The following is a 26,685-nucleotide window of genomic DNA, read 5'->3' as shown; positions in this document are numbered from 1 at the left end:
AGGGGACAAGAGGCCCGGCCGCCGGCCGACCGCTACTACGCATGTGTGTGGTGCGTGGCCCGGCCGCCGGCCGTTGCGCATGTGCGGACGTCCGGCCTTCTCCGAGTTTGGCCGCGAGCGGAAACAAAGGTTTGAAAATTTGAAAAAACAGACAGAGGGGAGCGCGAGGGTTGGGGTCCGGGCTTGGCAGGGCAACCAATGGGAGAGGGGCTTACTGCGGAGTGCTGGGCAGTGGGAAAGGGGCTCCGGGGAGACAGGGCCCTTGTTGGGTCCGTTCCTTTACTGATTCCTGCACTGTAGTCCGGGAGGAGGTTGGGTGGCGTTATGTCCCTTGGCCCTCTAGTGTCACCTGGGTGCAGTGGACCCAGTTTGGGGTCCAGATGAGGAGTTGGCAGCCTGAGAGAGTTCTCCTCATTTGGTGGGACCCATTGCGGGACAATGTCTGTCTGGCTGGGCCCTTCAGAGGTAGGGGCTTTGACAACCAGCCTATGGTTTTCATATGAATCAGAGATAGTAGGAACTGCAGATGCTGGAGAATCCGAGACAACAAGGTGCAGGGCTGGATGAACACAGCAGGCCAAGCAGCATCATGATGGTTTTCATATCATGACTTATTGAGCTTGGGCTTGCTGGTCTTAGTGGGCAAGCGACCTGCTTTCTGACCTTGATGTGAATCTGTTGGGGGCGTGTGGGGGTTGAAAGGTCTGACTGATAGCGGAAATGAGAGGGGGAGATCCATAACCCAATTCTGTACTGACGGTGGGTTTGTGCAAAACTTGTTCTATTTGGAGAGATTATAAGAAGGTTGCTGACTCCATCCCTCTTCTTGGCATTTTGTCTGAGACTGAACCAATTGTTCATGATCTTGGTGACATCCATGACTCCAAACTTGGCCTCAGATACATTGCTCAGCTATTTCCACTCTATAATGACTCCAGCCATGCTTAAGCTCATCTTTCTGCTGAAACCCATCTACTTTGACTATCCTAATTCACTCCTGGCCGATCTTTGTCTTTCTACCCTGTGTAAATTGAGATCGTCTGTAATTCTGGCCTAACTTGCTTGACTCCTATTTATTGATCAACCTCGTGACTCCTGGTTGAGCAGCACCTCAGTTTTAAACAGTAATTTTTAAAATGAATTTAGGATGCATTGTTCTGGATGATGCCTGATTCTGGGCTTTGATGTTATAATTGATATTTTGATCTAATGGGCAAGCCCATCTGTTTGTTGGTCTTCAGTACAGTCTGTGCTGAGGAAGATCTAAATGTATGTTCAGAGAGATGGAAATAAATGTATTTACTTAGCCAAGGAGTAATTACTGCAATCTGTTCATTTAGGAAGGGGAAATTGTGGTTGGTTGGCTCACTGATCTCGTTCGTTGTTTTGCCGCAGACGATTCATCTAGGAATTCCCATGCTTGTCTCTGCTTTGCTTGTCCCAGGATCTTGGTGTTGTCCCAGTCGAATTGATGGTTCTCCTTATCCGACAACACCAAGAACCTGGGAGAAGCAAAGCAGAGACAAGCACGGGAATTCCTAGAAGCCTGGTACTCCACGAAGAAAGCCATCAACAAACACATAGAGCTCAACCCCATATACACTCCACTGCGAAGGAAAACTGGAAGTGAGGTCGTCCAGCTCAACAGACTGCAGAGGTTAAATAACAGGCGGGAAAACACAATGGCGCTTCATCAGAGGCTGCACTGATGATGTTACCCAGCAGGGTAATGAAACGTCTGCGGAAAAACAACGAACCAGCTTGGCGAGCCAACCAAACACGACATCCACAATGCGAGCTACAAATCTACTGTAAAGCCTTGGAGAGGAAAATTGAACACAGTTTATGTCTGGGTACTATCAGGCATTCTTCTTCCTTGAAATGCACATTCCTGGGTATTGGGTGAGGACATGGTTGGGCTTTGTATGGCTGAATGGCCTGGTCTGTTGATTTGCTAGGTGTTTGTGATGTATTACCACTTGGTTAAGGTCCAAACTAGATTGGCATCTGTAGGTCACAATTTACTGCCAGCCCCAGTCTACTCTAAGGTCTTATTTGTGGTCTCAGTTATGAGAATAATCCCACCAAACTGGATTGAGGTAGCCTTCAGTGAGATTTCAGTGTTTCTATTGATTGCTTAGTTTATGCTTGATCCTCCATTTGTTTCAGAGTACAACCTATTAATTTCAGAAAAAGCAACATACTTCAGGTTCAATTTTGAAAATTCAAAATAATACCAAAATACTAGACAAAGTCAGCAGATCTGGCTGAAATCGGAGTGGAGAGAAATGGTTAACCTTTCAGGTTGAAGATCTTTTCATCAGAACTGGTTCCGATGAATAATCAGTCCTGAAATGTTAGCTCTGTTTCTGTCTCCACAATTGCTGCCAGATCTGCAGTTGGTAAAAACAGAAAATGCTGCAAATTATAAGTTTGTACAGAGATGCCAGGAATCCTATCATCGGTATATGGGCTTGACACTGTAATATATTATAGAACTTTCAAACTTAATTTTTATTTACTTTACTATTTACCATAGGAAACAGTTTAAAAGCTATAACTTCCCTAAATTTTATATGGTGGATTAATTCTTGTCAGAAAACTATTGTGAAAAATTAATGAACTAACTAAATTCTTTTGAATGTGGTATTTTTGATTTGTGGGTTTTATTTGGATCCACTCATAACCAACCCTGCACTGTTCAACATACGTTATTTCATTATGTTTGTCAACAAATAAATACAATTTGCATTTTTACTCTAACTGCAGTACGCCTGCTCCTCTGATGCTGCTTGGCCTGCTGTGTTCATCCAGCTCTACACCTTGTTATTGCAGTACTGTATACAGTTTTTGGCTTCTTGCCCAAGGAAAGAGATATTTTATCAGATTGATTCGCATGTTGTGGGAAGTAAGGGATGAAATTATGAGACCCCTTGCAGAAATATTTGCATCATCTATAACTATGGGTAAGGTGCCTGATGACTGGAGGGTGGCTAATGTTGAACTTTTGCTTAAGAAAGGTTGTAAGGAGAAACACGGGAACTGTACTTGTGAGTCTGTCTTCGGTCGTGGGTTAATTGTTGGAGGTCATTATAAAAGATAGGATTTATGGACATTTAGAGGGGCAAAAATTGATTTGGGATAGTCGTTATGGTTTTGTGCGAGGAAACTTGTGTCTCTCAAACTTGATTGAGTTTTTTGAGGAAGTTACCAAAAAGATTGATGATGGCAGGGCAGTAGACATTGTTTATTTGGATGTTAGTAAAGCCTTTGATAAGATTCTGCATGGTAGACTAATTAGTAAAGCTAGGTCACATGGGATTCAAGGTGATCTTGCCAATTGGATACAAAATTGGCTTATGAGCAGGAAACAGAGTGATGGTGGAGGGTTGCTTTTCTAACTGGAAGCCTGTGACCAGTGGTGTTCACAGGGATCGGTTCTGGGTACTCTTTTCTTTGTTGTTTATATAAATGATTTGGATGAGAATATAGAAGGCATGGTTAGTAAGTTTGCGGATTACACCAAAATTGGTGGCATAGTAGATGGTGAAGAAGGTTTACTAAGATTACAAAGGGATCTTGATCAAATGAGTCAATGGGCTGAAAAATGGCAGATGGAGTTCTATCTGGATAAATGAGATGTATTGCATTTTGATACAACAAACAAGGGTAGCGCTTATACAATTAATGGTAGGGCTTTGGGAAGTGTTGTAGAACAGAGGAACCTAAGAGTGCAGGTACATAATTCTTTGAAGCTTGTGTCACACATAGACAGGGTGGTTAAAAAGGCATTTGGCATGCTTGCCTTCATTGCTCAGTCCTTGGAGTATAGAAGTTGGGAAGTCATGTTGAGGTTGTCCAGGACATTAGTGAGGCCTCTTCTGGAATACTGTGTCCACTTCTGGTTGCCCAGTTACAGGAAGGATATTATCAAGCTGGAGAAGGTTCAGAAGAGATTTACCAGGATGTTGCTGGGTATGGAAGGTATGAATTGTAAAGAAAGGCTGGATAGACTGGGACTTTTTTCACCTGGAGCATAGGAGGATGAGAGGTGACCTGATAGAAGTCTATAAAAAATAAGAGGTATAGATAGGCTTAATGGTAGTTGTCTTTCTCCGAGGATGGGGGATTTCAAGACTAATGGGCATGTTTTTAAGATGAGAGGAGAGAGATTTTCGAAAAGACATGCGGCAAATTATTTATGCAGAGGATGGTTCGCTTGTGGAATGAACTTTCTGAGGAAGTGGTGGATGTGGTTACAATTACAATGTTTAAGAGACGTTTGGATAGATACATGAATGGGAACGGATTGGAGGGATATGGGCCAGGAGCAGGCAGGTGGGACTAGTTTACTTCCAGAGTATGTTCGGCATGGACGGGTTGGACTAGTCATTGCAGTTTAGAAGAATGAAAGATGATCATATTGAAGTATAGAAGATTTTTAGGGAAATTGATAGAGTAGATGCTGAAAGATGTTTCTCTAATGTGGGAATCTAGAGCTAAGAGGTATAGCTTTAGAGTACCATCCATTTAAGATGAAAATGAGGAAGAATTTCTTCTGTTGGGGTCTTGAAAATTTGGAATTCTCTACCCCAAACAGCTCTAAAGGCTGAATTTGTATCAGAGATAGTAGGAACTGCAGATGCTGGAGAATCTGAGATAACAAGGTGTAGAGCTGGATGAACACAGCAGGCTGAGCAGGAAGGCTGATGTTTCAGGCCTAGATCCTTCATCAGAAATGGGGGAGGGGAAGGGGGTTCTGAAATAAATAGGGAGAGAAGGGGAGGCGGATAGAAGATGGATAGAGGAGAAGATAGGTGGAGAGGAAACAACAGGTCAAAGAGGCGGGGATGGAGCCAGTAAAGGTGAGTGTAGGTGGGGAGGTAGGGAGGAGATAGGTCAGTCCACGGAGGACGGGATGACGTTAGTAGTTTCCTACCTATCCCCTCCTCCCACCTCAAGCCGCACCCCCATTTCCTACATACTGACCTCATCCCGCCCCCTTGACCTGTCCGTCCTCCCCCATTTCTGATGAAGGGTCTAGGCCCGAAACGTCAGCCTTCCTGCTCCTATGATGCTGCTTGGCCTGCTGTGTTCATCCAGCTCTACACCTTGTTATCTCTAAAGGCTGAATTACTGAGTTGGAAGAACTGTTAATCTGAACTTTTATTTTCTCTATTTTCTAACTTATTCTTAAAATCTGTAATGCTGGACTTCTTATTTCTTTATTTTTCTATTTTTTTTCCTTCGAGCTTGTACTGAAGAACTTGTTACTGTACTCATTTCAGTCCATGTGACAATAAAGCTAATTCAATTCAAACTAGCAAAATCTCTGAAATAAATTGAAATAAAGAACAAAAACTTAACGAACAATTAAAAGTGAAAAATGCAGAATCTTAGAGTTATAGAGTTACATAGCACAGAAACAGACCCTTTGGTCCAATTTGTACAGCCAACCAGGCGTGCCAATCTGACCTAGTCCCATTTGCCAACATTTGGCCCATATCCCTGTAAAGCCTTTCTATTCATATATCCATCCAGATTCCTTTTAAATGTTGTAGTTGTACCCACCTCCACCACTTCCTCTTCCAGTTGTTCTCTTTACCACTTGTTTTCTCACCCTGCCTTTGTATTGTCAGCAAATTTGACTCCAGTAACTCAGTTCCTTCATCCAAGTCAGATTGTAAATCACCCAGCGCTGATCCACAGCACCCACTAGTGACAGTTTGCCAACCTGAAAATAACCAATTTAATTCAGCTCACTTTTCAGCAAGATGGGCAATTGTTTACCCAAGCTAATATATAATCCCAGCACTATTTTGTGCAGTAACTTTTTTATATACCACATGTAAATACGTTCTATCAAGCGGTTCCTCTTCATCCGTCATGTTTACTAAATCCTCAAAAAGCTCGTTCAGAGATGGTTAGTTTTCTGCAAAGGAAATCATCGTTGGCTCTGATTATAAGTATAAATTTCTGAACATACTGCTGGTACTTGCTGAATAATGGATTCCAGTATTTCTAGCTGGCAGATGTTTGATTAACTAGGCCATTGCTTCTTTTCTGTCTCTCTTAAATAATAGTGTTTCATTGTTTTTTTCCCACAGTGAGCTTTATGGAAGTTTATAACCAGTGCATCCTCTTCTTTTAAAACCCTTTAGTTCTATTAGTTTTTTAAATTCATTCAGGGGATGACAGTGTCACTGCTTAGGCCAGCATTTATTACCCATCCCTAATTGCAATTAAGAGTCAACCACATTACTGTCTATCTGGAATCACATGTAGGCCAGGCCAGGTAAGGAGTTTCCTTCTGTAAGGCGCATTAATAAATCAGGTAGGTTTTTCTGACAATCAATTCATGCTTGATTCCAGATACTTAGTGAATTCAAATTCCACCCTCTGCTGTGGCAAGATTCAAACCCAGTTCCCCAGAACAGTACCTGTCTCTGGATTAACAGTCCAGCAATAATACCACTAAGGCCATCGCTTCTCCATTAGTTTGCCTAATCCTTTTCTGTAGGAATCATTACTTTAAATTCCTCACATTTGCATATTGAGTTTGTGCTGTTCTGGGATGCTTTGTGCCTTCTGCCACGAAGGCAGATACAGAATATTTGTTAAAATTCTCCAAAATTTCCTTGTTTCATGTTACTTCCTGAGTCTCATTCTCTAAGGGAACAATATTTATTTTAGCTGCTCTCTTCCTTTTTATGTACCCATATGTGTCGGCTTAAAAAAATACTTCCATAATCTACTTTCTCCCTTTTAAAAGTCATCCTTTGCTGGTTTCTAAAAAAAAATTGGCAATCCTCCAGACTACCACTCATATTTGCAACATTGTATGACTCTTCGTTTCTCATCAACCTGTTCAGAAATGTTATTACTCGCCTCTGGAGCAGGTGGGGCTTGAACCTAGGCCTCCTTGATCCAGAGTTAGCGACACTGCCACTGCATCACAGGAGACCCTCAAATGCTATCTTTAATTTTTTGAGTTGGCAATGGATGATTTGTGTAACCGGCATGTGGTTTTTCCTTCTCAGTGGAATATATCTTTGTTGAGAATTAAGATATATTTTAAATGTCTGCTTTTCTTATCTACTGTTTTCATTTTTAATACATTTTCCTAGCCAACTCTGTCTTCCTGTTTCTTCAATTTGATTTAGTTTAAGACAATAGTTTCTGGCACATACTTCTAACCCTCAAACTAAGTCTGAAATTCAATCATAGTATAATCACTATGTCCTAAAGAATCATTTACTATGAGACAGGATTAGCTAGTGATCTCAAAATTACACCAGTTGCCAACTTGGCATAAGCACATTTCCTTTTAATTTAGTTGACCAGTATTTTTTGTAGCATTCACTTATTGCATGAGCCTTTCTGACAAATACTGCTAAAGCATGTTTTTTTATTGTAATAATGTGTTTGGGTGATTTTCTTGCAGGCCTGATGAATATCATGACTATACGAAGAAGATTTTGCAAAATGAAATCATCTAATATCAAAAAAAGCTACAAGGATACCTTACATTGAAAGAAGATATTTTTGTTCTGTACTTTTGTTCCAATGTCTGTCAACAAACTGAGAAAAGTTACACAGCTGCTGCAGTTTTCATAAACATCATGTCTCAGAACATTGACAGTTCTTATAAAACTAGTTCAAGTTTAATGGGAACCCAATGCAAAGACATTTTCTTAGATTTACAGACTGCAAAATTTGAAAATCGATGCTGTGGTCCCAGATCAATTCAGGGCCTTTCAAGTGTTGCAGATAATATAGATGTTCCTTTAGGTCCATCCTCACCAATTATACATTTGAGATCACTGGTACATAACAAAAATCTATTGAAATATATGAACGATGATCGACTTAAGCAGTCACCTTTCTGTGACTTAATCATCATGGTAGAAGGAAAGCATTTTTGTGCCCATAAGGTGGTTGTTGCAGTGGGGAGCAGTTATTTCTATGCTTGTTTAAGCAAAAACCCAAACATGGATAGTATCCAATTGGACCATGTGAGTTACTATGTTTTCCACCACTTGTTGGAGTTCCTGTATACGTCTGAATTCTTTATACAGGAAAATGACATCCCATCAGTTTTGGAAGCAGCGCAGTTTCTAGACATTATAGATGCAGTTAAATTGTTGTCTGGTAATGAAAATGTCTCCAGGTCAACCCAATCAGAACTGTTCACTGAAAATAATCAGTGTTTGGAAGAAAAGAATTCTCTTGAACCTGCTCCCAAATTACAAAATGTATGTACCTTCTGCAGTAAAAGTTTCTGTTATAAAAAATCCTTAGAAAACCATATTGCTAAAGCTCACACTGACCATTCGCACGTGCAAGAAAGTGCTGATCCAACAAAGTTGGAACGTTCCACAAGGAGGTGGTCGACTCGTACTCGTAAGTGTCCAGCAAAATTTGAATGTAAAAGTAACAATAAAGTCACAGATGTCTCTGAAGATGAATCTTCCAGTAAAAATGGGAGTGACACAGAGAAACATGATGATTGTGAAGCTATCGAAAGTGAAGATGAAATGGAAGGAGTTGAAGTAAAATTTAAGGAAGAAATGGAAAAGGAGGAAGAAATTGAAGGCGAGGAGGAGAATGAAGAAGAAACTGATGAGGATGAGCCTCTGGATGCAGATGAAATTGAACAAAATATTCCCAAGGAATTAGATCCAGTCATATCGCAGGCTGGCAGCAAGAAAACACTTCACTGTCCCAAATGCGATAAAACGTTTGATCGAATAGGTTGGTAAGATAAAAATGCCTGGTCTTTTGGGCAGTTGTGTTGCCTGTTGCTTCCATTCAGTAAGATATGCTTCTCTTGTGGAAACAATATAATAGTTTATAATTTTATATTTTATACTAAAGATTCACTGTACTTATTTAGATGTAATTCCATTTTACAATATTAAATGTTTGATTAATCATAATTAGAATACAAATTTCTGTGATTTTCCCTTTGTGCTCCATTCTCTGGCTAAAAGACTGGTTACGAAAGCATAGGCTTTCGCAGTTTTATTTCCTGTTTGATTTGTTGACTAATTATTTGGTCTCTTTTCTCCAAGCTCTTGCCTCCTTCTGTTTTATTGTGAAGAAGTATCTGAGTCTCCTGGTAATGGCATATCTGAGATCAAAAGCTTTCGACAGTAGGGGCTGTTGAGAGTGAAAGCTATGTGCTGCGCACTGTGCTGCTTTATGTTGGATGTATTTACACACACTGTCATAATCCAGTTATTTCCTGCAGGCTTTTTGTGTCTTAATCTTGAATCCTGACTTTCTTAATTGCATTTTGGATTTTATAGGAAAATATGAATGCCACACTCGTGTGCATACTGGAGAAAAACCTTTTGAGTGTGATATTTGTAGTCAGCGTTACTCCACAAAATCCAACTTAACTGCACACAGAAAGAAACATAATGCGCAAGCTGCTATTCAAAGAAAAGAACAAAAGTGTCCATTCTGTAACAAGCTACATGCCAGCAAAAAAACATTAGCAAAGCATGTGAGAAGGTAAGTGTAAACTGCTGAAAATATCCAGTTAAAATATTTGTATGCCTGTCTGTTTTCTGCAGCCTTTTAGTAGCTACTTTATATTTGGATTGTCAGAAGTGAAACAGTATTTACTGTTTTTTGGATGTGTTTTGAGTTGGTACCAAAGTTTTGTAATGTAGCTATTGTACGTTTGTCAATTTGAGAAAAACAAAGATGCCCAAATAAATAATAAAGTTATCACTAAATAAATAATAACAGTAAACTTCCCTCTGATTTTATATAAAGCCTTTCATCAATGTCTTTAGCACTTTACAGCCAATAAACTAATTTTTGTGGTGTAGGTACAAGTTTTGATGTAGGAAACATGGAAGCTAATTTGTACAGTCACCTTTCTGAAGCAGTAATATGAAAATGACCAGATAATCTTTCAGCAATATTCATTGAGACATAAATACTGGCAAGGACACTGGCCTACCTAGAAAAAGTGCCACAAATTTTTTTACATCAATGTGAGAAGGCAGATAGAATGTCTGTTTACCTCCATTACTGCAGAGCTTCCCCAGTACTGCACGATTGCTTTGGTATCTCTTCCAGTGCAAATGAATATTGGCTTGTTAATGCTCAGAAGCAAGCAAACAGCAAAAGATTCAGGAGACACCAGAAAAGAATAAAAATGTATTTGTCAGAACTTGTTGAATGTACAATGCGCTTTAATGTATAATGCAATCAATAGCCTCATTTTATGGCAATATTGAATAATGTGTGTAGGTTGTATTTTTTCTTACCAAGTTTTACTATTGCTATTCTAAGATGTAAGATACACAGGCAAATCAATTACTGAAATAGTGACGTACTTCTTGTAATTCCCCAAATAAAGTATAGTATGTATAAAAAATAAAACACCAAACACAATTAGAGGGAAAGCTGAAATGTAGCGATTAGGCATCTTTTACGATGTTGAGGATTTGCAATTGAGAACATAGATTTCCTGGGAAGGAATTTTCAAAAAGATAGTTTAGCTTTTTAAGAATGCTTTCATTCTTATTTTCATTTATGATGGCAACAGTATGCTAATTCATTAAGTTTGGGAATGTCACCAGGTTTCATCCAGCTAATGTGCAAGAATTTTTTGCTGCCAAGAAGAAGAAGAGTGAAGCCTGGAAGTGCGATGTAAGTTCTTCCCTTTATCCTCCCAGCTTCAAAATTAACATGCATAAGCAGTAACTGGGATAAAATGCTCTAACCCTTCTGTGTTTGTGTCATGCAGTATTGAACTTTTTGTGATGATTCCCTATTGCTTTTATTTGGTCATAGGTGTGTAACAAAACCTTCACAAGGAGACCTCATCTTGAGGAGCACAGGATCCTTCACACACAAGACAAACCATTCAAATGTAGTTATTGTGAAGAACATTTCAAATCCAGATTTGCAAGACTTAAACATCAGGAAAAGTTTCATTTGGGTATGGGAAAAGTCCACAAGATAAAACCTTAAATGAAAAATTAGCTCAGGAACCTAGTATTGTTTCATTCAAAGTTTACCATCAAGTTTTGTAGTTCAGTCTAAAAGTTCTTTTTTGTTAATTGTTACAATTTGATACCTACAGAACTCTTGCTCTGTACACCTGCTTCTTATCTTTAGAATTCATAAGTTAATTTTAATTAATATATCCTTCGGCATTATTAAACCTATGGGTCAACGATTGCCCCATGTATATCAATCTATTTATGAAATTAAATATAGTCTTTGTATTACAACTTTACAGTTTGCATTTAATAAGTAACAATTAAGATACCTAGGCTCAAATAACCAATGCTTGTAGTTGTATTTATATTTAACAATGATATGAAACATACATGTGTGTAACGTCAAAAAACAGCTTAATATCCTTGTCTAATTTTCAGAAATCCAGAATGAATTCTAGCAAACATTATGTAGTTTTCAGCCTGTTGTATTGTGATTATACTTTTGAGCTTGGTTTAGTTGATGACAGATTTGCTTATGATGCAGATGATTATAGGTTAACCCTGATGGATTTGAGCACGTAAACTAAGCCTAACCTTTGTGAAGATATGTGTGCTGCATTTCGAAGCTATCTTTGAGATTAGGTTTTCAGACAAGGTCATGTCAGCCTGCTTAGGTGGACTTTAAAGATTCCATGACAACATATGAGAAAGAATGAAGGAACTGCTCTTGCATTGGTTACACAGTGCTGCAAGTCATCTGTGGGAATGTAATCAATCATGTAAAATCATCAATTAGGGCCTTTTGTGCAACTTTTGTTATCTTTAAAGCAAACTACAGTTTCTCTTTCTGCCTACTCAAACGACAACTGTTATCAAACAGTCTTTTTTTTTAAATGTACCAACTTGCACCACTTGATTCTCTGAGATCAGATTTCCAGTTATTTTCTTTATAAAGAATCATGTCGATTTGTATTTGATCTCCTTCTCCTTTATCGTACGGCCATAGGAACATAAGTGCAAGGAAACAGAAGTAATCTATTCAAACCTTTGAACTTATTCTGCTGTTTAATCTGATCTTGAGGTTGTGGAGTAAATTGCTAACTAATTTGATGAGAGATGTTATAATTAAACAAAACAAAATACTGAATAAACTCAGCAGGTATGGCAGCATCTGTGGAGACAGAAAGTTAATGTGTCAGGTCTGGTGATTCTTCAAGTTCTGAAGAAATGTGTTTGAATTTGAAACTTTAAATCTGTATCTCTCTCCAGGTACTACCAGATCTGTTGAGTTTCTCCACTTTGTTTTCTATGAAGTTAAATTATGAAGTTCATATTTAACAGACCATATTAATTAATGAGTGTAGCTTTGTTATTAGAGGAGATATTCAAAACAAAATATTTGATGTTCTCAGGGTATCCTTGGATAGCAAATTTAATACCTAACACAGAGCAAAAGATGATTAAGACAGCAGTGAGTGTTCAAAAATATTGAAGCAAAACATTTGGTGTTTATAATAAATAGACTTTTTTATTTTATCATCCTTTTCTTTCAGCCACAACAAAATAAAGGTTAAACTGTGGTCCCTTTCCCTGCAAGGAAAGAAAGTGCAAGCATGATGTACTGCAGAGATACAACCTAGATCATTCTGTCAGGGCAGGTTGCATTTTTCTAATTTGAATGGAGTTCAATTTAATACAGTTTTTTTTAACCACTTGGTGTTACAGAATTGCAGACTTGCAGATCCAAGTCTGACAACTTGAAACTAATGCTACCAATTTATTTCTCACACTTCAGGGCCATTTCCGTGTGATATTTGTGGTCGCCAGTTTAACGACACTGGGAACCTTAAGCGTCATATTGAATGCACTCATGGAGGAAAAAGAAAGTGGACTTGCTTTATCTGTGGGAAGTCAGTAAGAGAAAGGTAAAACTATATGTGATTATTATAAGTAAACAAAATTCCAGAAGTTGCAATTTTTAAGTTCAGTGAGAAAAGACTACAGTTTTTACTTTTACAATTTAATGAAAAAGTAAACCCAGTATTTATGAATCTACTTTAACATTAGGGTATTTTGTTAATCCTTCATGATGCAATTAACTGTATAGTGATGTTCAAAAAGTAATGTAATTTACCATACATGTTGGTGAAGTATTCATCTTATTTTGTTCTTTCTCAAGTGAGTTTGAAATCTATGCCCGTAATTTGGGAAATCATTGATAAATCATGAAACAAGTGAAGAGGATACTCAGAGACCCTACCTCTGCCAATATTGTAATTGTGATTGTAAATGTTGTAATTCAACATTATTACAATTACACAGCTCTTCATTGAGACTTCCTGATCTTGCTCTGTGTAACAACAGAGCATTTTAAAAAAAAAAAATCAGTTTTTATTAAGAACTTTCATCTTGCTGAGAAGGCTTCAAGCCCATTCGCATCCACCAACCTACACTGAAAATTCAGCTCACTATTGAACAATTTTGACATATTCTGTCATAGCTTCACAAACTACAATATATTAAAACAATCATCATAATTTTTGATAAAGTAACACACTTTTTAAAAATATAAGTTTTTTTTTGTCCTATCCCCTAAGGTTAATAAATCCTTTAAATACATCCAGAACCCAGATCATCACAAAAACACTAATTAGTTCTTCTTTGGGCTATATTCTAGCTATGCAGTTTTGTTGAAATCCATCCACTGGTTTCTGAGATATATTGTTCACAAACAAGGTAATGACAGAAATATTCCTTCCTCCCATCTTCAGCAGTGAAAAGAGCAAAAGACAACAGAATACATATTAAGGAATCTTAAATTTATTTATTTCTTATTTTTTAAAAAAATTGAACAGAACTACATTAAAAGAACACCTTCGTATCCATAGTGGGGAAAAGCCACATTTGTGCAGCATTTGTGGACAGAGTTTCCGTCATGGTAGCTCATACAGGTAAGAACATGCAGGTGTAAGAAAAATCCTGTCATTTGGCTCTGTAAAATCTATTACTGATCCCTAATCACTTTCTAAATGCAATTTCTACATGTAATTGAACAAAACTCCAGAAAAATCATCCATTCTGCATTTCTTCTGTTCATCTGTTATTTGCTGTCCACTAAAACAATATACCTGGGTTCCTAGATCGCAAACAAATTAAGGCTTTTTTTTTCCAATCAGCATTATGTTAACATAGATGACAATCAATTTTTTGTTTGAAATGTGTCCTGTGAAGCACTCTGGGTCTTAGACCGAACATTAAATATTGTTTCAAGATAATTTATCATGTTTGTTACTGTTTTTAAAATATATTTTCTCCTCTTTCTCATTATTATTTGTGTAATGCAAACAATTTCTGACCAAGAAATCAGTAAATAAACTGCATTCATGCTGCAAATACACCTTGGAGGCAAGTGAAAATGAGCCAGCATTGCATTACACAACCAATCTAATCAACCACAATGGATACAAACTGTGAAAACAGAAATGTTTATGTTAGATAGCTAGGGAGCTGCCACAGTGCATTGATTCTGTGCCATTCAGGTTTCCTACAGATATTCATACCTTTGAGCCGAATTAGGCATGACCTGTATATAAACTTATAAGATGGATGGATAGAGTGGATATTCGGAGTCCTTTTCCCAGGGTGGGAATGTGAAAAACTAGGGGGCATTGGTTTAAGGCGAGAGGGGAAAATTTTAAGAGAGATGTGCAATGTACATTTTTTTACACAGAGGGTGGTAGGTGCCTGGAATGCACTGCCAGGGGGTTTTAGAAGCAGACACATTAGTATGTCCAGGCAGTTGGGATTAGTTTAGAATGGTACCATGATTGGCACAGACATGGGGGCAGAAGGGCCTGTTCCTATGCTGTATTCTTCTTCGTTTTATGTAATACTAACCCTATCCCATTCTTGGGCATTCTGACTCAGAATTCTGATACACCATATATATTTAATGTTGAAAATGATATTTATAAATTTGGGAGTGCTTGAAATATTAGTTTAGCTTTTGCTGCTCAGTGTTTAAAACTGAAAGGAGCAATTTTAACCTAACTCCTGCTGGAAAATGTACAGGGTTAGGTGGAACATTGACTTCCCTGCAGAAGGCAGGTTCAAAACCAGTGGCGAGCAGTATTGAGTGGGATGTAAAACTAAAGTTGATCACATCTTTTCCTTCATTTGGTTTCCCATCTGATGGCTTGACTTAAAATAATCGCTGAAATAAACCTTTTGTTCTAAATATATAAATTATTAAATTAAAAAGTTATTTTCACCGGTCCCTTTTAAGCTCAACTCCGTGGAAACAGTCTATGTGCAGGAGAGATGGGATTGAGATTCTCAAGGCACTGCTATCCTCGGCTGTTCATGGAGACCTTGGGCTTCTACACTCCTAGACTTGTGCCCCTTATCCTTCCTCAGCACTCCCTTCATACTGGGGATTCTGCCATGGATCTGTAGCAACCCTGGGTTCCTGATCTAATTTCTACTCTCTCAAACCTTGATATCAATCCCTTCTCTTTCAGAGGAGCAATGGAAATTGCTGAATTGAGACTTGCATTTCTCATTGAACTCTGTGTGTGTTTATATATCCATAGAAGAAACTGTCCATAAATACAGTATACTAAAAGTCTTAGTTATGATTGAAAAATTTTAAACTTTGCACATAGCTTGTTTTTAGTTTTAGTTTACTTTTTGTATTTCAGCGTTCTTGTTAATTAACGTGAAAGTTAGCTAATCAGTCCTAGAATAACTGAATGAGATCGACAGAGAGAATTTACCAAGTTAGCAATATCTTTGCTTCTCATTATGAGTGACAGAGTGTAGTAGTAGGATGTATGTATTTCTCATGTTTAAATATGTATTGAATATTTTTGTGCTTTGCATGCCAATCATCATGCTTTTTTAGTTATCTAATGGCCTTGTGTGATGATATCAGAGTGTGTTCTATGAATATTTAGAGGTATTGGCTAAAATCTGATATTTGTCATGTTTATTAAAAAAGCATCAATTATTTTTCAGTTATATCATGTGATATCTGTTACCTTAAACTTATTACAGGAATAACTGATAGCTTTCTTAAAACCTTTGTAAATAAAAATTCAATTATAACAGCAAATGCAATCGTTGCCAAGATTTTGTCTAAAAAGCATTTTGATTCCTTACTTCTGACATGCTACTAAGGTTCATGAAGTCATTGGCATGACAAGAAATATCATTGAATATTTTATAAATTTGCACCTTATAACTAGACTACATCTCCGCGTACACCATGATGACAAGCGATATGAATGCGAAGAATGTGGGAAAACCTTTATTCGCCATGATCATCTCACGAAACACCGAAAGACTCATTCAGGTAAAGTATTTAAATAGCTTGAGTTCACTATCCACATGGGAAATAGATGACTTAGTGGCTCCAGCATCACTTCACCGTTTTTTGCTGGCTGCCTGGAAGAGTGGTTTTCTGTAACTCCGTGTCCCTGTCATCACTAATCATGTGATTCATAAAACTGTTTCCTTTATTGCCTATTTAATTCATGTAGGGACAACCTTTAACGCATAGATCAACTAGCTGTTTTAACATCTCCATCTATTGTGGTTTCCCACAAGAATATTTTGCTGTCTTTACAATGTTTATTTTGTCTTTGGTATTGAACCTCTTTTCATGGAGAAAGGATGCAGTTTTTGTTTTCATAGCAACCCGTTTCACATCATGATGTCCAATTTTTGTTTTGCTTTCTCTCCATAGGAGAAAAAGCCCATCAATGTGAAGAATGTGGAAAGTGTTTTGGCCGTCGGGATCATCTCAGTGTTCACTATAGAAGTGTCCATTTGGGAGAAAAAGTCTGGCAGAAGTAAGTCAAGTACTGCTGTTAATTCAGTGATTTTTAATCATTGAAATAACAGTGTACTAAATTATGGAGAAAGAAAACAGTGATATTTAAATTGCATTGTTCAAATGATCGGATAATTAAATATATTTTTCCTGACTAAAAGCACTTCTTCCCTTCAATCCCTTTTCCACTTGTCTCATTTTCCTTCTATTTCTTCATTTATTTTGATAAGTTCTTTCTTCATCCCTCTCTCCACCATCCTATCCTATCCTCAACTTTTAGTTAATTCTTGGTTTTCCATATCCCAAGCAAAATGCCCTAATGTGCTGTCTGCTTTTAGTAACTTTCTGTGGTCTGCTATAAATGATGATATTGACACTTCCACTAATTCCTATAATTGCCTTCCCTCCACCTTTAAAGTTCTCATCCACAAACTGACCATCTTCAACTTTCCCTCATTTTGTTAAGGCATAGGACTTATAAATTACAATCTGTACAAGATTGCAGTATTTACCTACTGGCATCTTCCCTGGACTGTGTGTGTGGAAGACTGTTTCATTGAGGCTGTCTGCTGTCAGGGAATATGGAACATGAATGTCTAAAATAATAACATTATTACAAAGTACTTTTAAAACACAGATTTTCATATTTATATGATGTACATTAATTTTCATGCATTCTTTAAATATATTTCTTGGAATGTGGGCATTGCTGCCAAGGTCAACATTTGTTGCTCATTCCTAATTGCCTATGAGAAAGTGCTGGTGAGTTAAAATGGGTTCATACTGTAAAATAATTAAAGAATTGACATAGTCCTAGACAGTCCATAATTGTCTCAAATGAATGTTGAATCAGAAGGCAATCCATTAGTATGCTTATTAATCAAATTGTTCAAGAAAGCTGAAGAGTAAAAAGAAATCCCCTTACCTAGAGATGTAACTCAACATGACTGAAAACAAAAAATGCTGGAAATCACAGTGGGTTAGGCAGCATCCATGGAGAGACAGCAAACTAACATTTCGAGTCTGGATGACCATGGTCGAGATTGCCATTTAGTTCCATGTCACTTATCGACCTTTTTCCCTAACCTATGAAAAGTTGAGGTTATGAACATTATTTACGTGCATCTATAGAGGGCTTTCTCAAAATATGACTGATGGTTCTAATTGCAAAAAAAAATTCAATGCACAGATAAAACAGTCTGACTGATTAAGCAGAAAGCTATTGTAGTGAAAGCCAATAAATAATGTTCAAGAGTAGAAGGAAATTTTCCTGCTCTGTTCTTTATGCATATTCAGGTGGGACTTGAACCTGGGCCTCCTGGCTCAAAAGTTCAGTATTACCGCAGCACCACAAAAGCCCTTAAAAGATGTCTTTTTAATGGTGAGTCAAATAATTTGATTTAGCTTGTGTCAGTTAATAGGGGAATGGAATTTATGACATGGCTACTCCTGGATAGGAGCCAGACTGGGGTATCCTGAGCTCAAGGAAGGTATAACTCATCCAAGACTTGATATCAGACAGAAAGTTCAACTTTAAGTAAAAGGTGTTGAATCTAACATGGATAAACCTTGAGCAAATCGATGATGAAGCAGATACATGGTGCATGTAATTGCACAATGTGATCAGAAAATGCAATGAAATCAAAGAGTGCTGAACTGCTACCTTGTATTCTTAATGGCTAAGAAATTTTTTGTTGCAATTCATTGAGAATTGCTGTGATAATTTTCAAAGCTTTTGTCAAAACAATATAAAATGTAAAAACACTTGTTTTGAATAGTTCCCATTAATAGGATGAAGTTGATATGTCTTCTATCAAGTCCACTGTAGTATGTGAATAATATGTAAATTGATGCAAATTTACGTTCAGGGTTAGAAGTTAAAAAAAGAGACATCTGTTAGATACCAAGGGCTCAATATGGCAAGGTCACTAGAGGCATATTAGCTGAGGCATAGAATACAAATGTAGAGATGTTATGCTGGAACTGTATAAAATGCTGCTTGGCCACAGCTAGAGTACTGCATACAGTTCTGGTCACCACATTATAGGAAGGATATGATTGCTGTAGTGAGGGTAAGAGTTGATTTATCAGGATGCTGCTTGGGTTGAAAAGTCTGAGCTATGAGGAAAGTTTGGATAGGCTGGCAGCAATGAAGGTTGAGAGGGGACCTGACAGAGGTGTACCATATTATGAGAAGCATAAGTGGATAAGAAGGATTTTTCCATTAGAAGAGGGATCAATAACCAGGGGCATAGATTTAAGATAAGAGGAGAGAAGGCTAAGAGGAAAGTTGAGGAAAAATTGTTATACTCAGAGGGTGGTGGGAAGTGGAATTCACTGCCTGAATGGGTGGTTGAATTAGAAACTCTCATAACATTTATGCAGTAGTTAGATATTAGCTCAGTGGGTTGGATGGCTGGTTTGTGATGAAGAGTGACTCTAACAGCGCAGGTTCATTTGCCACACTAGCTGAAGTTACCATGATGGGCTCTTCTTGTTCTCAACTTTTCCTCTTGCCTGAGGCATGGTGACCTTCAGGTTAAACTATCACCAGTCATCTCCTTCTGAGAAAGCAGCCCTGTTTACTTCTGCTATTTAATTGTTCACCTGCATCCCCATGAGCTGGAAGATGGAATTAGTGCAATCTAATTTTTGTTGACCAGTACAGGCATGATTGGCTGAAAAGCCTCCATCTATGCTGTATATGTCTTAGAAACATTTTTAAAATTGTTTTAAATTGAGTTTAAAGGATTTCTTTTTAATGAAGACAACAAAACACCTCTTGTTTATCTTTATGGATTACAGGTACAAAGCTACTCTTCACCAATGTGAAGTTTGCAAAAAAGAATTCAAAGGGAAGTCAAGCTTGGATATGCATTTTAGGACACATTCAGGTATCCTGATAAGACATTTGTGACATCCATTAAACCTGAAATCAGTTTAATTTTTATTTTGTCTCACGTTTTTTTGAGTAGATCTCTTTTCTGTTGAAAGTTATTGTTTGACCTGCTCTACCATCCTCTCAGGCACTGCATTCTGGATTTTAATTTGCTACATTAAAAAATCAAATTCTCTGCTTTCATCTTGTTCTTTAAACAATTTCTTCAAAACTAAAACTTTAACCCTCCTATCAGTGGAAACAATCTCTCACTATCTCCTCTAATCAAACCCATCACAATTTTGAACACCTCTATTAACACTCACCTCAACTTTCTCTGATCTAGGAACAACAATCCTAGCTTCTCTTCTCTTCTCCAAATTACTGAAGTATCTCTTCCTTGGCACCAGATCTTCTCTGCACCTTTCCCAACATCCTTCCTTAACTCAGTGAGCTCTGTCACTGAAGAGTTCATTATTCTGTACATTTGCTGTGGGTAAGATTAAAGTTTATATTATAGTTAATAACATTACAGACACTTGTTCAAGAGTATTGTTTGCACCTTATTGTTGGTACCTGATGATGACAACCATTACAATCTGCCTTAATTAAACACTGGCCACATATTCAGTAGAAAACATAATTGTAGCTATTTTGATCAGCACACACTAAGCTGGTTGTCAGCTTCTCTGACATTTATGCCATAAACATAGATTTTTCTACATTTCCCATAATGATTTTCTTGAATGTTTTCTTTCCCTTTCGTAGAAAATATAGTTGTTGTAGATGAGAACTTTCAATGGGTTCTCTTAACATGTCTGGAAAGCTGTCTGCTTAAATGGTAATTTGAAAATGGCAGTTATAGTGATCTGTAACTGCTAGTTTGGTTACCTGAATTCTTAAATATATCAGGGCACTGTTCCCAGTGACAATCTTTTTTCCCTTTTTCTCTTTGTTTATGGAGCATTAAATTTAGGATCTGAAGTTCCTTGTTCAGAACATTGTACTTCTGCTGAGTAGTGCAGAACTAAAATCACCATAGATTACAATCCAGTGGCTCTTCTTTGAATTAACTGTGGCTACGATCATTTCTTTGGTCTGGAGAGTGTAGACTAATATTGACAGAGCCCTGATACATTATGGGTGACTAATGCCAAGTAATAAATTTCTTAGGGAACCCCATTTCAATTGTCATGCTGAAACATTGCAAATATTATAAGGTGTTTTGTATAAAGACCTCATCATCCTCTTGGTCACACTGATGTGGTTTCAACCTTCCAGAAATGTTGACTTAGTGAAATTGCCCATAGTGTCCAGGGGTATGTAGGTTAGGGAAATGCGGGGTTAAGGGGGTTGGGAGAGTGAATCTGGGTGGGATGCTCTTCAGAGAGTTGGTCTGGACGTGTTGGGCCAGATGGCCTGTTACCACACTGTAGGGATTGTATGATTCTATGTATGGACCCTTTCTTTGATCAAACTCTACCCAATCTCCTGCTGACCCTCAATAGTACAACGCCAATCGCAGTGAATTCTAAAAAATATGCATGAAGGCTTTTGGCATCTTTCAGGATCACGTACTTCCTGAATCCAAATTCAACATCTGCCTTGATGCATCTGCATTACCCAAGGCCTTGCCAATGAATAATGTCAGTAGAATTTGTAAAGTCAGATCAGAAATCCATGACAAGTACCTGCAATGTCTTCCCATTTATGATATAGAATCTATTATGCAACGCATCACAACTCACAAAGGGATGCGATAACTTTGTTTTGTTTAACATTATAATGCTGTTCTTATACTGCCCAAAATGCAAAATATATACCTGCCAGTTACTAATTCTGGAAAAACTGAAATGATTGATATTTTTCCTGTCTTGAGGTGCTGATTTAATGATTAAACTTAATGTCCATCAACATCTATGGAAAAATTTACTTTCTCTTGCAGAGGCTTAGAAATCACTCCTGAGAAATTTCTGACCCTGCTTTGGATAGTTTAGGTTCCTCCAAGGTTTTAATGAAGGTCTTGAGAATTTACATTGAATTCTTCTAATTCTGCACAAATGAGATGATGTGATTTGGGCTTGGCAATATACTTCATTCCAGAAATGTTCTGTAAGGCTAATAGTGATGTCCTTTTTGGAAAACAATAGTGTTGAATTGGTTAGTGATGGCAAATTGATCTAAGCATGTAAGTAAGCAGTTAGGGCTCAAATTAAAACGTGGTCAAGGTCTCTTTTTCTTTATTACAGGTGAAAAGCCCTATAAATGCCCAGTTTGTAACCAAGCATTTCGAATTAAGAAGACATTAACAAAACACATGGTTATTCATTCAGATGCTCGTCCCTTCAACTGTCATCATTGCAACGCAACATTCAAAAGGAAAGACAAGCTAAAGTATCATATGGATCATGTTCACAGCACTAAATCTCCAGAACAGTCAATTGTGACTGCTTCTGAAGTGAAAATGGTATCCCAGCAGTTGCTATTTACACAAGATAGCAAAATGTATGAGACTAATGCAAAATCATATTTGGATCAAAATAAGGTTTACCAAGGAGATGGCAAAACGGCAATTCAGAACGTTCATGGAGATGTGACCCTTGTGCCAGTACGGATTGCTGATAGTACTGTTCAGTCTGATGCAGTCCAACACGCTGCAACTTTGGCGCCACAATCTCATACCCTCCTTCATTCCCAACAGCCTCACCAGCAGACTGATTATCAAAGAGCAACAGATCTTGCATTTCTAGAGAAGTATACCCTTACACCACAACCTGCCAACATTGTGCATCCTGTTCGTGCTGATCAAATTATAGATCCAAGAGAGCAATCATATCTTGGGACTTTACTTGGACTAGACACAGGTACACCAGTACAAAGTATTTCCAATGCAGGCCACTAATTGCAGTGAACAGTTCACCCTCTGTGGAGGTGTTGTCTTACACAGAAAAGTAAATGATGAGCTTTTATGCCAAAACTAATTTTGTATTGATTCCAAATTATGTAGTATCTTGGAATGCTTTCCTTTAATTATCCACGTTTTGGTATCCTGGGTATGTGATAATGTATTTTTAAAAAAAAAACATGTATTTGTCACGTTTACATTTGCTTCAGGTCTTTCCAGTCTGATTTCTGAGTGACAATGCAAGGCTTGTATTGTATGTAACTGAAATTATGCTTCAGCGTGGTTATTAGATGACTTGAATGATTTTAAACATTAACCTATTCAAATCCAAAGATTAATATTGAAAATTAATATTAAACTGATCATATTTATTGTTTGACCATGTCTTCATTCTTGGAGGTTGAATAGTTGGCTCAGCATTGGACCCAGTTTTTTTAATCATGGTTATATACTAAATAATATCAATAACTCTAAAATGCTACTTGAAAAATCAAAAGGATGCCTAATTCCTTAACAATTTAGTAAGGACGTAGGTTTCCCAAGTTTCACTTGAGAAAATATCTTGCCTTCACATGCATTCATTGGGTGGCACAGTGGCTGAGTGGTTAGCACTGCTGCCTCACAGCACCAGTGACCTAGGTTTGATTCCAGCTTCGGGTGACTTTGTGGAGTTTGCACATTCTCCCTTTGTCTGCGTGGGTTTCCATCGGGTTTGACCAGTTTCATCCCACAATCCAAAGATGTGTAGGCTAGGTAGAAAAGAGATGGTAAATGTAGAGTTACATCAACTGCGTGAGGGCCTGTGTGAGCTGCTCTGAGGGTCAGTGCAGACTCAGTGGGCCAAATGGCCTCTTTCTCCACTGTAGGGATTCCATGTTTCTGTAATTCGCTTCAGTGGCATTGAAAACAAAATGGAAAACTTTTCTTACACAAGTATTTGGTATAGTATTGAAATGCCACCTTTTCTACTGTGAGAAACTGCTAGATAACTAAATAACCCGTAAATGGGAAATAAGAAATTTCAGTATTAAACTAGCTGGTAATTAAAAATAAACTAAAATATGATGCCTCTAAAGCTGAGATTTCATACTGCACAAAAAAAGCTAATCTGCAATTAGCAGAGAAGTAAATTATGTTGACAAGAAATCCTACAGATGAATCCATCATAGCAGGAGCACTAATATTTTAGTTTAAGTAATTATAACTATCACACTAAAATGTGAAACATTCACCTTTTTTGATTTTATTTCACACACCTTGAGTACCAGGCCTTTCCAACCTGCAGAGTTGAGGATGGCTCTGCAAAATGTACATGCCTAAAATTTATGTCTGTTGTAATAGCACCTCGCAAGCAGATGCATGAGAACCTGTTCTGTCCTTTTATTGATGGTCAAAATTGCTCATATATGCCACTGACGTCTCTGATTTGACTTCTTGCTAATTAGTTTCTGGGTTACGAAAGGGCCTCTGATTAATAAAACCTGCTTACAACCTGTGCATCAGTTGAGAACTGATGTGGCAGGTGGAAGAAAGGAAGAATATTTTGGAGACATCCTACAAGGATTTTAAATATTGTTTGTCACTTGGTTGTAATATTTCATATTAAGAAGTATTCTTAGTATGTTTTCAGTCTTTAAAAGAATATAATTTCCCCATGAATGCTATGTATTTAACCTTGTAAAACTTTTCATGATCATTTGACAGTTTTCCTGGTTTCCTGGTTTTCATTACCACATCTACATCGTCCTCGCTAAAAACAGTTGAAGCACATTGATGAAGTCAGTTCAAGGTATTACCCAAGAAAATATTTGTTCCCTGTTATAAAGTGGAGTTAGTCTGTTTCAGAGTTATTTCCTCTTATTTGCCTTTTCTGAACTTCAGTATTTCAGCAGAAACTGAGGATGAACAATACTCTTTTACTTTTTATCAATCATTTCTGTCATTGCTGAGCACGTGTTCTGTACTTGTTCCTTTCTCAAACTTGAAGTTCAAAGGGGTGACTGACACCAGAGACACCAAGTGCATGAATAACTTGCAAATGTTCAGCACATCATGTGCAGGATTCAAAAGTAGAGACCAATATATATGCAACAAATTTTCAAATGACTTGTTAAAACATTTAACTTTCTCAAAAAAACTATTTGCTTTGCATCCAGTACTGGGTTTTGTAACTCTTGCTGACAACAGGAAAAAAAATGGACTTTCAAATGATATATCATTAATATATTTACAAATTGTGAAATAAATGCAAAGATGCAAATGCTTAAAATATCTTGAAGGTGCAGACATTCCAGAGTTTTTCCAATTGAAAAACATACTAGACAATAGTTTCAATTGTAAAGTTACCTGTTATAACTTATTGTTAAATTGAACTGAATCTAACTAACCTCTGCATTACAAAACCAATGCAATGTTTTAAATTTCCTTGCTTAATAAAGATGTTTTAAGAATGAAATTAGGAAATAGTGAAAGCTATTGTGGAAACAAAACAAATATTTTAGATAATGAAATATAGTGTCTTAAGAATGCATGCACAATGCACTTTAGTTTAAAAAGAAATTTGCAACTCTGTGAATAAAATTGTATTTGCATATAGGAAATATGTCTTGAAGAAATAATGACTGGAATTTTGCATGCAGCAGTAGGGCTTGCCATAGACATAGAACAAATGTCTGCGTATAGTGCAGTTCTAGTGGCAGAAGTTTCAGTGGCCTTGAGGAAGGATTTTCTCTGTCCCTGGGTTGTAGTGAGATTCAACAGCGCAGGCATGTTTGGGCGATAACAGCAGGTGGGGGAGGGCACAGTTTAGTTATTGCACCCCAGAAACAAGAGAAGACTGCTGCAATAAAAAGAAGATACTGGAAATTCAGCTTTTTATTGCACATTTTTTTTCCAAAATGAAATACGTAAACACTCAGAAATATATTAAATCAGATATTAAAGAGTGTTTAAATGATGTGAAATTTAACTAAAAGACAACACTACCTTTTGACAAGATATATCAGATATTTTAAAAGATTTCATATAAAATATTTCCATTTTAATTTAAGTATTTGCAAATTTGAGTGCTCCCATCTGAATTTGCTATTAATGAGCAATTAGCCCAAAATCCACATGGGGCCCTTGGGATTTGAAGTAGCTGACCCTCAGGAGTAATGAATTTATGCACTCTAGTTCACATGTGCCCTGCAGAAGTTGGTGGCCTATATGGAATCCAGACACTGCAAAATCCAGTTAATTAATTATGCTGCATTTTAAAGGAAAATTTAAATATTAATTAAAATTTACAAATATTTGCGTTCACTCATGGTATTTGTTAGGAAAGCTAGCAGGAAGGATTTCAGAAATAGACACTTTGTTTAGAACCTGATTTTGTGTACTTTGTATGGGACCAGATATTTTTCATTTTTGGCCTATTAGCAGAAATGGAAACTGGATTGTTATACAGCTGAAACACTACAAAAGTTGTGCAAATTAGAATAATAAAGTGGTGCACATTTTTGACTGTAAAAGACAGTCACTTTTTGAAGCCTTGAGATGGATACTTCAAGACAGCGCCATTATTCTTTGAGTTGAGGAGCGACTATATGATATCCCCTGGACTGGGTGAGCTGCTGTTTGATACAAATCTGTAGCTGCAGGGCAGCCAGAGACATTCAGAGGCTGTGAACTGAAAGCATCTCTCTCTTCTCTGTCACCACCCCACCACTCCCATGCATGTGAGTGGAAAAACAAGAATACCAAGGGAGTTTAAAGGAGGGAATTATAATAAAAGATTGAGATCCACTGGATCAACTATTGAAATAAAGAACAACTATTACAGACCACAGTGTGCTATCAGTGCTAAAAAGCAAAAGGAACAGTGAGACAAATTAACCCACTCTTGTGATGTGGACTTCTGATCTTCTGAATGTTTTCTTGTTTGTATTTCTATTCCACCCACAATATCAATGTAAAACCATTTATCTTTTGTTGGTCTTAATTGTGAATGTATGTGTTTTGGGGATTTTTAAAGAGTTTGGTTAAGTTGCAAAAGTGATAGATTATGACTCTTTTCTCTGCCATTTGTTGTGTGTCACAATAAATAATTATTTTATTTTAA

The 26,685-nt window shown here is 37.3% G+C and overlaps 1 protein-coding gene across 3 annotated transcripts; it reads left to right on the top strand.

Moving 5' to 3' along the window:
* zbtb41 (zinc finger and BTB domain containing 41) lies at positions 1 to 26,685 on the top strand. Of its 3 annotated transcripts, none has more exons than XM_020511547.2 (11): positions 1 to 129; positions 7,445 to 8,754; positions 9,312 to 9,519; positions 10,602 to 10,671; positions 10,816 to 10,963; positions 12,763 to 12,892; positions 13,823 to 13,918; positions 16,214 to 16,320; positions 16,714 to 16,819; positions 19,606 to 19,694; positions 21,928 to 26,685. In XM_020511547.2, the coding sequence occupies exons 2-11, from the start codon at positions 7,623 to 7,625 to the stop codon at positions 22,578 to 22,580; spliced, it is 2,739 nt and encodes a 912-aa protein (XP_020367136.1). In that variant the 5' UTR covers positions 1 to 129; positions 7,445 to 7,622; the 3' UTR covers positions 22,581 to 26,685. The 3 variants fall into 3 exon arrangements, with proteins under 3 accessions (XP_020367136.1, XP_048458206.1, XP_048458207.1); XM_048602249.1 differs by having other exon boundaries at positions 21,907 to 26,685; XM_048602250.1 differs by lacking the exon at positions 1 to 129 and adding an exon at positions 340 to 465 and having other exon boundaries at positions 21,907 to 26,685.

The sequence above is a fragment of the Rhincodon typus genome, chromosome 10, assembly GCF_021869965.1.
Source record: "Rhincodon typus isolate 14 chromosome 10, sRhiTyp1.1, whole genome shotgun sequence".
In the NCBI taxonomy this organism is placed as follows: domain Eukaryota; kingdom Metazoa; phylum Chordata; class Chondrichthyes; order Orectolobiformes; family Rhincodontidae; genus Rhincodon; species Rhincodon typus.
The sequence above is the reverse complement of the archived record's forward strand: the minus strand, read 5'-3'. Positions and strand labels throughout refer to the sequence as shown.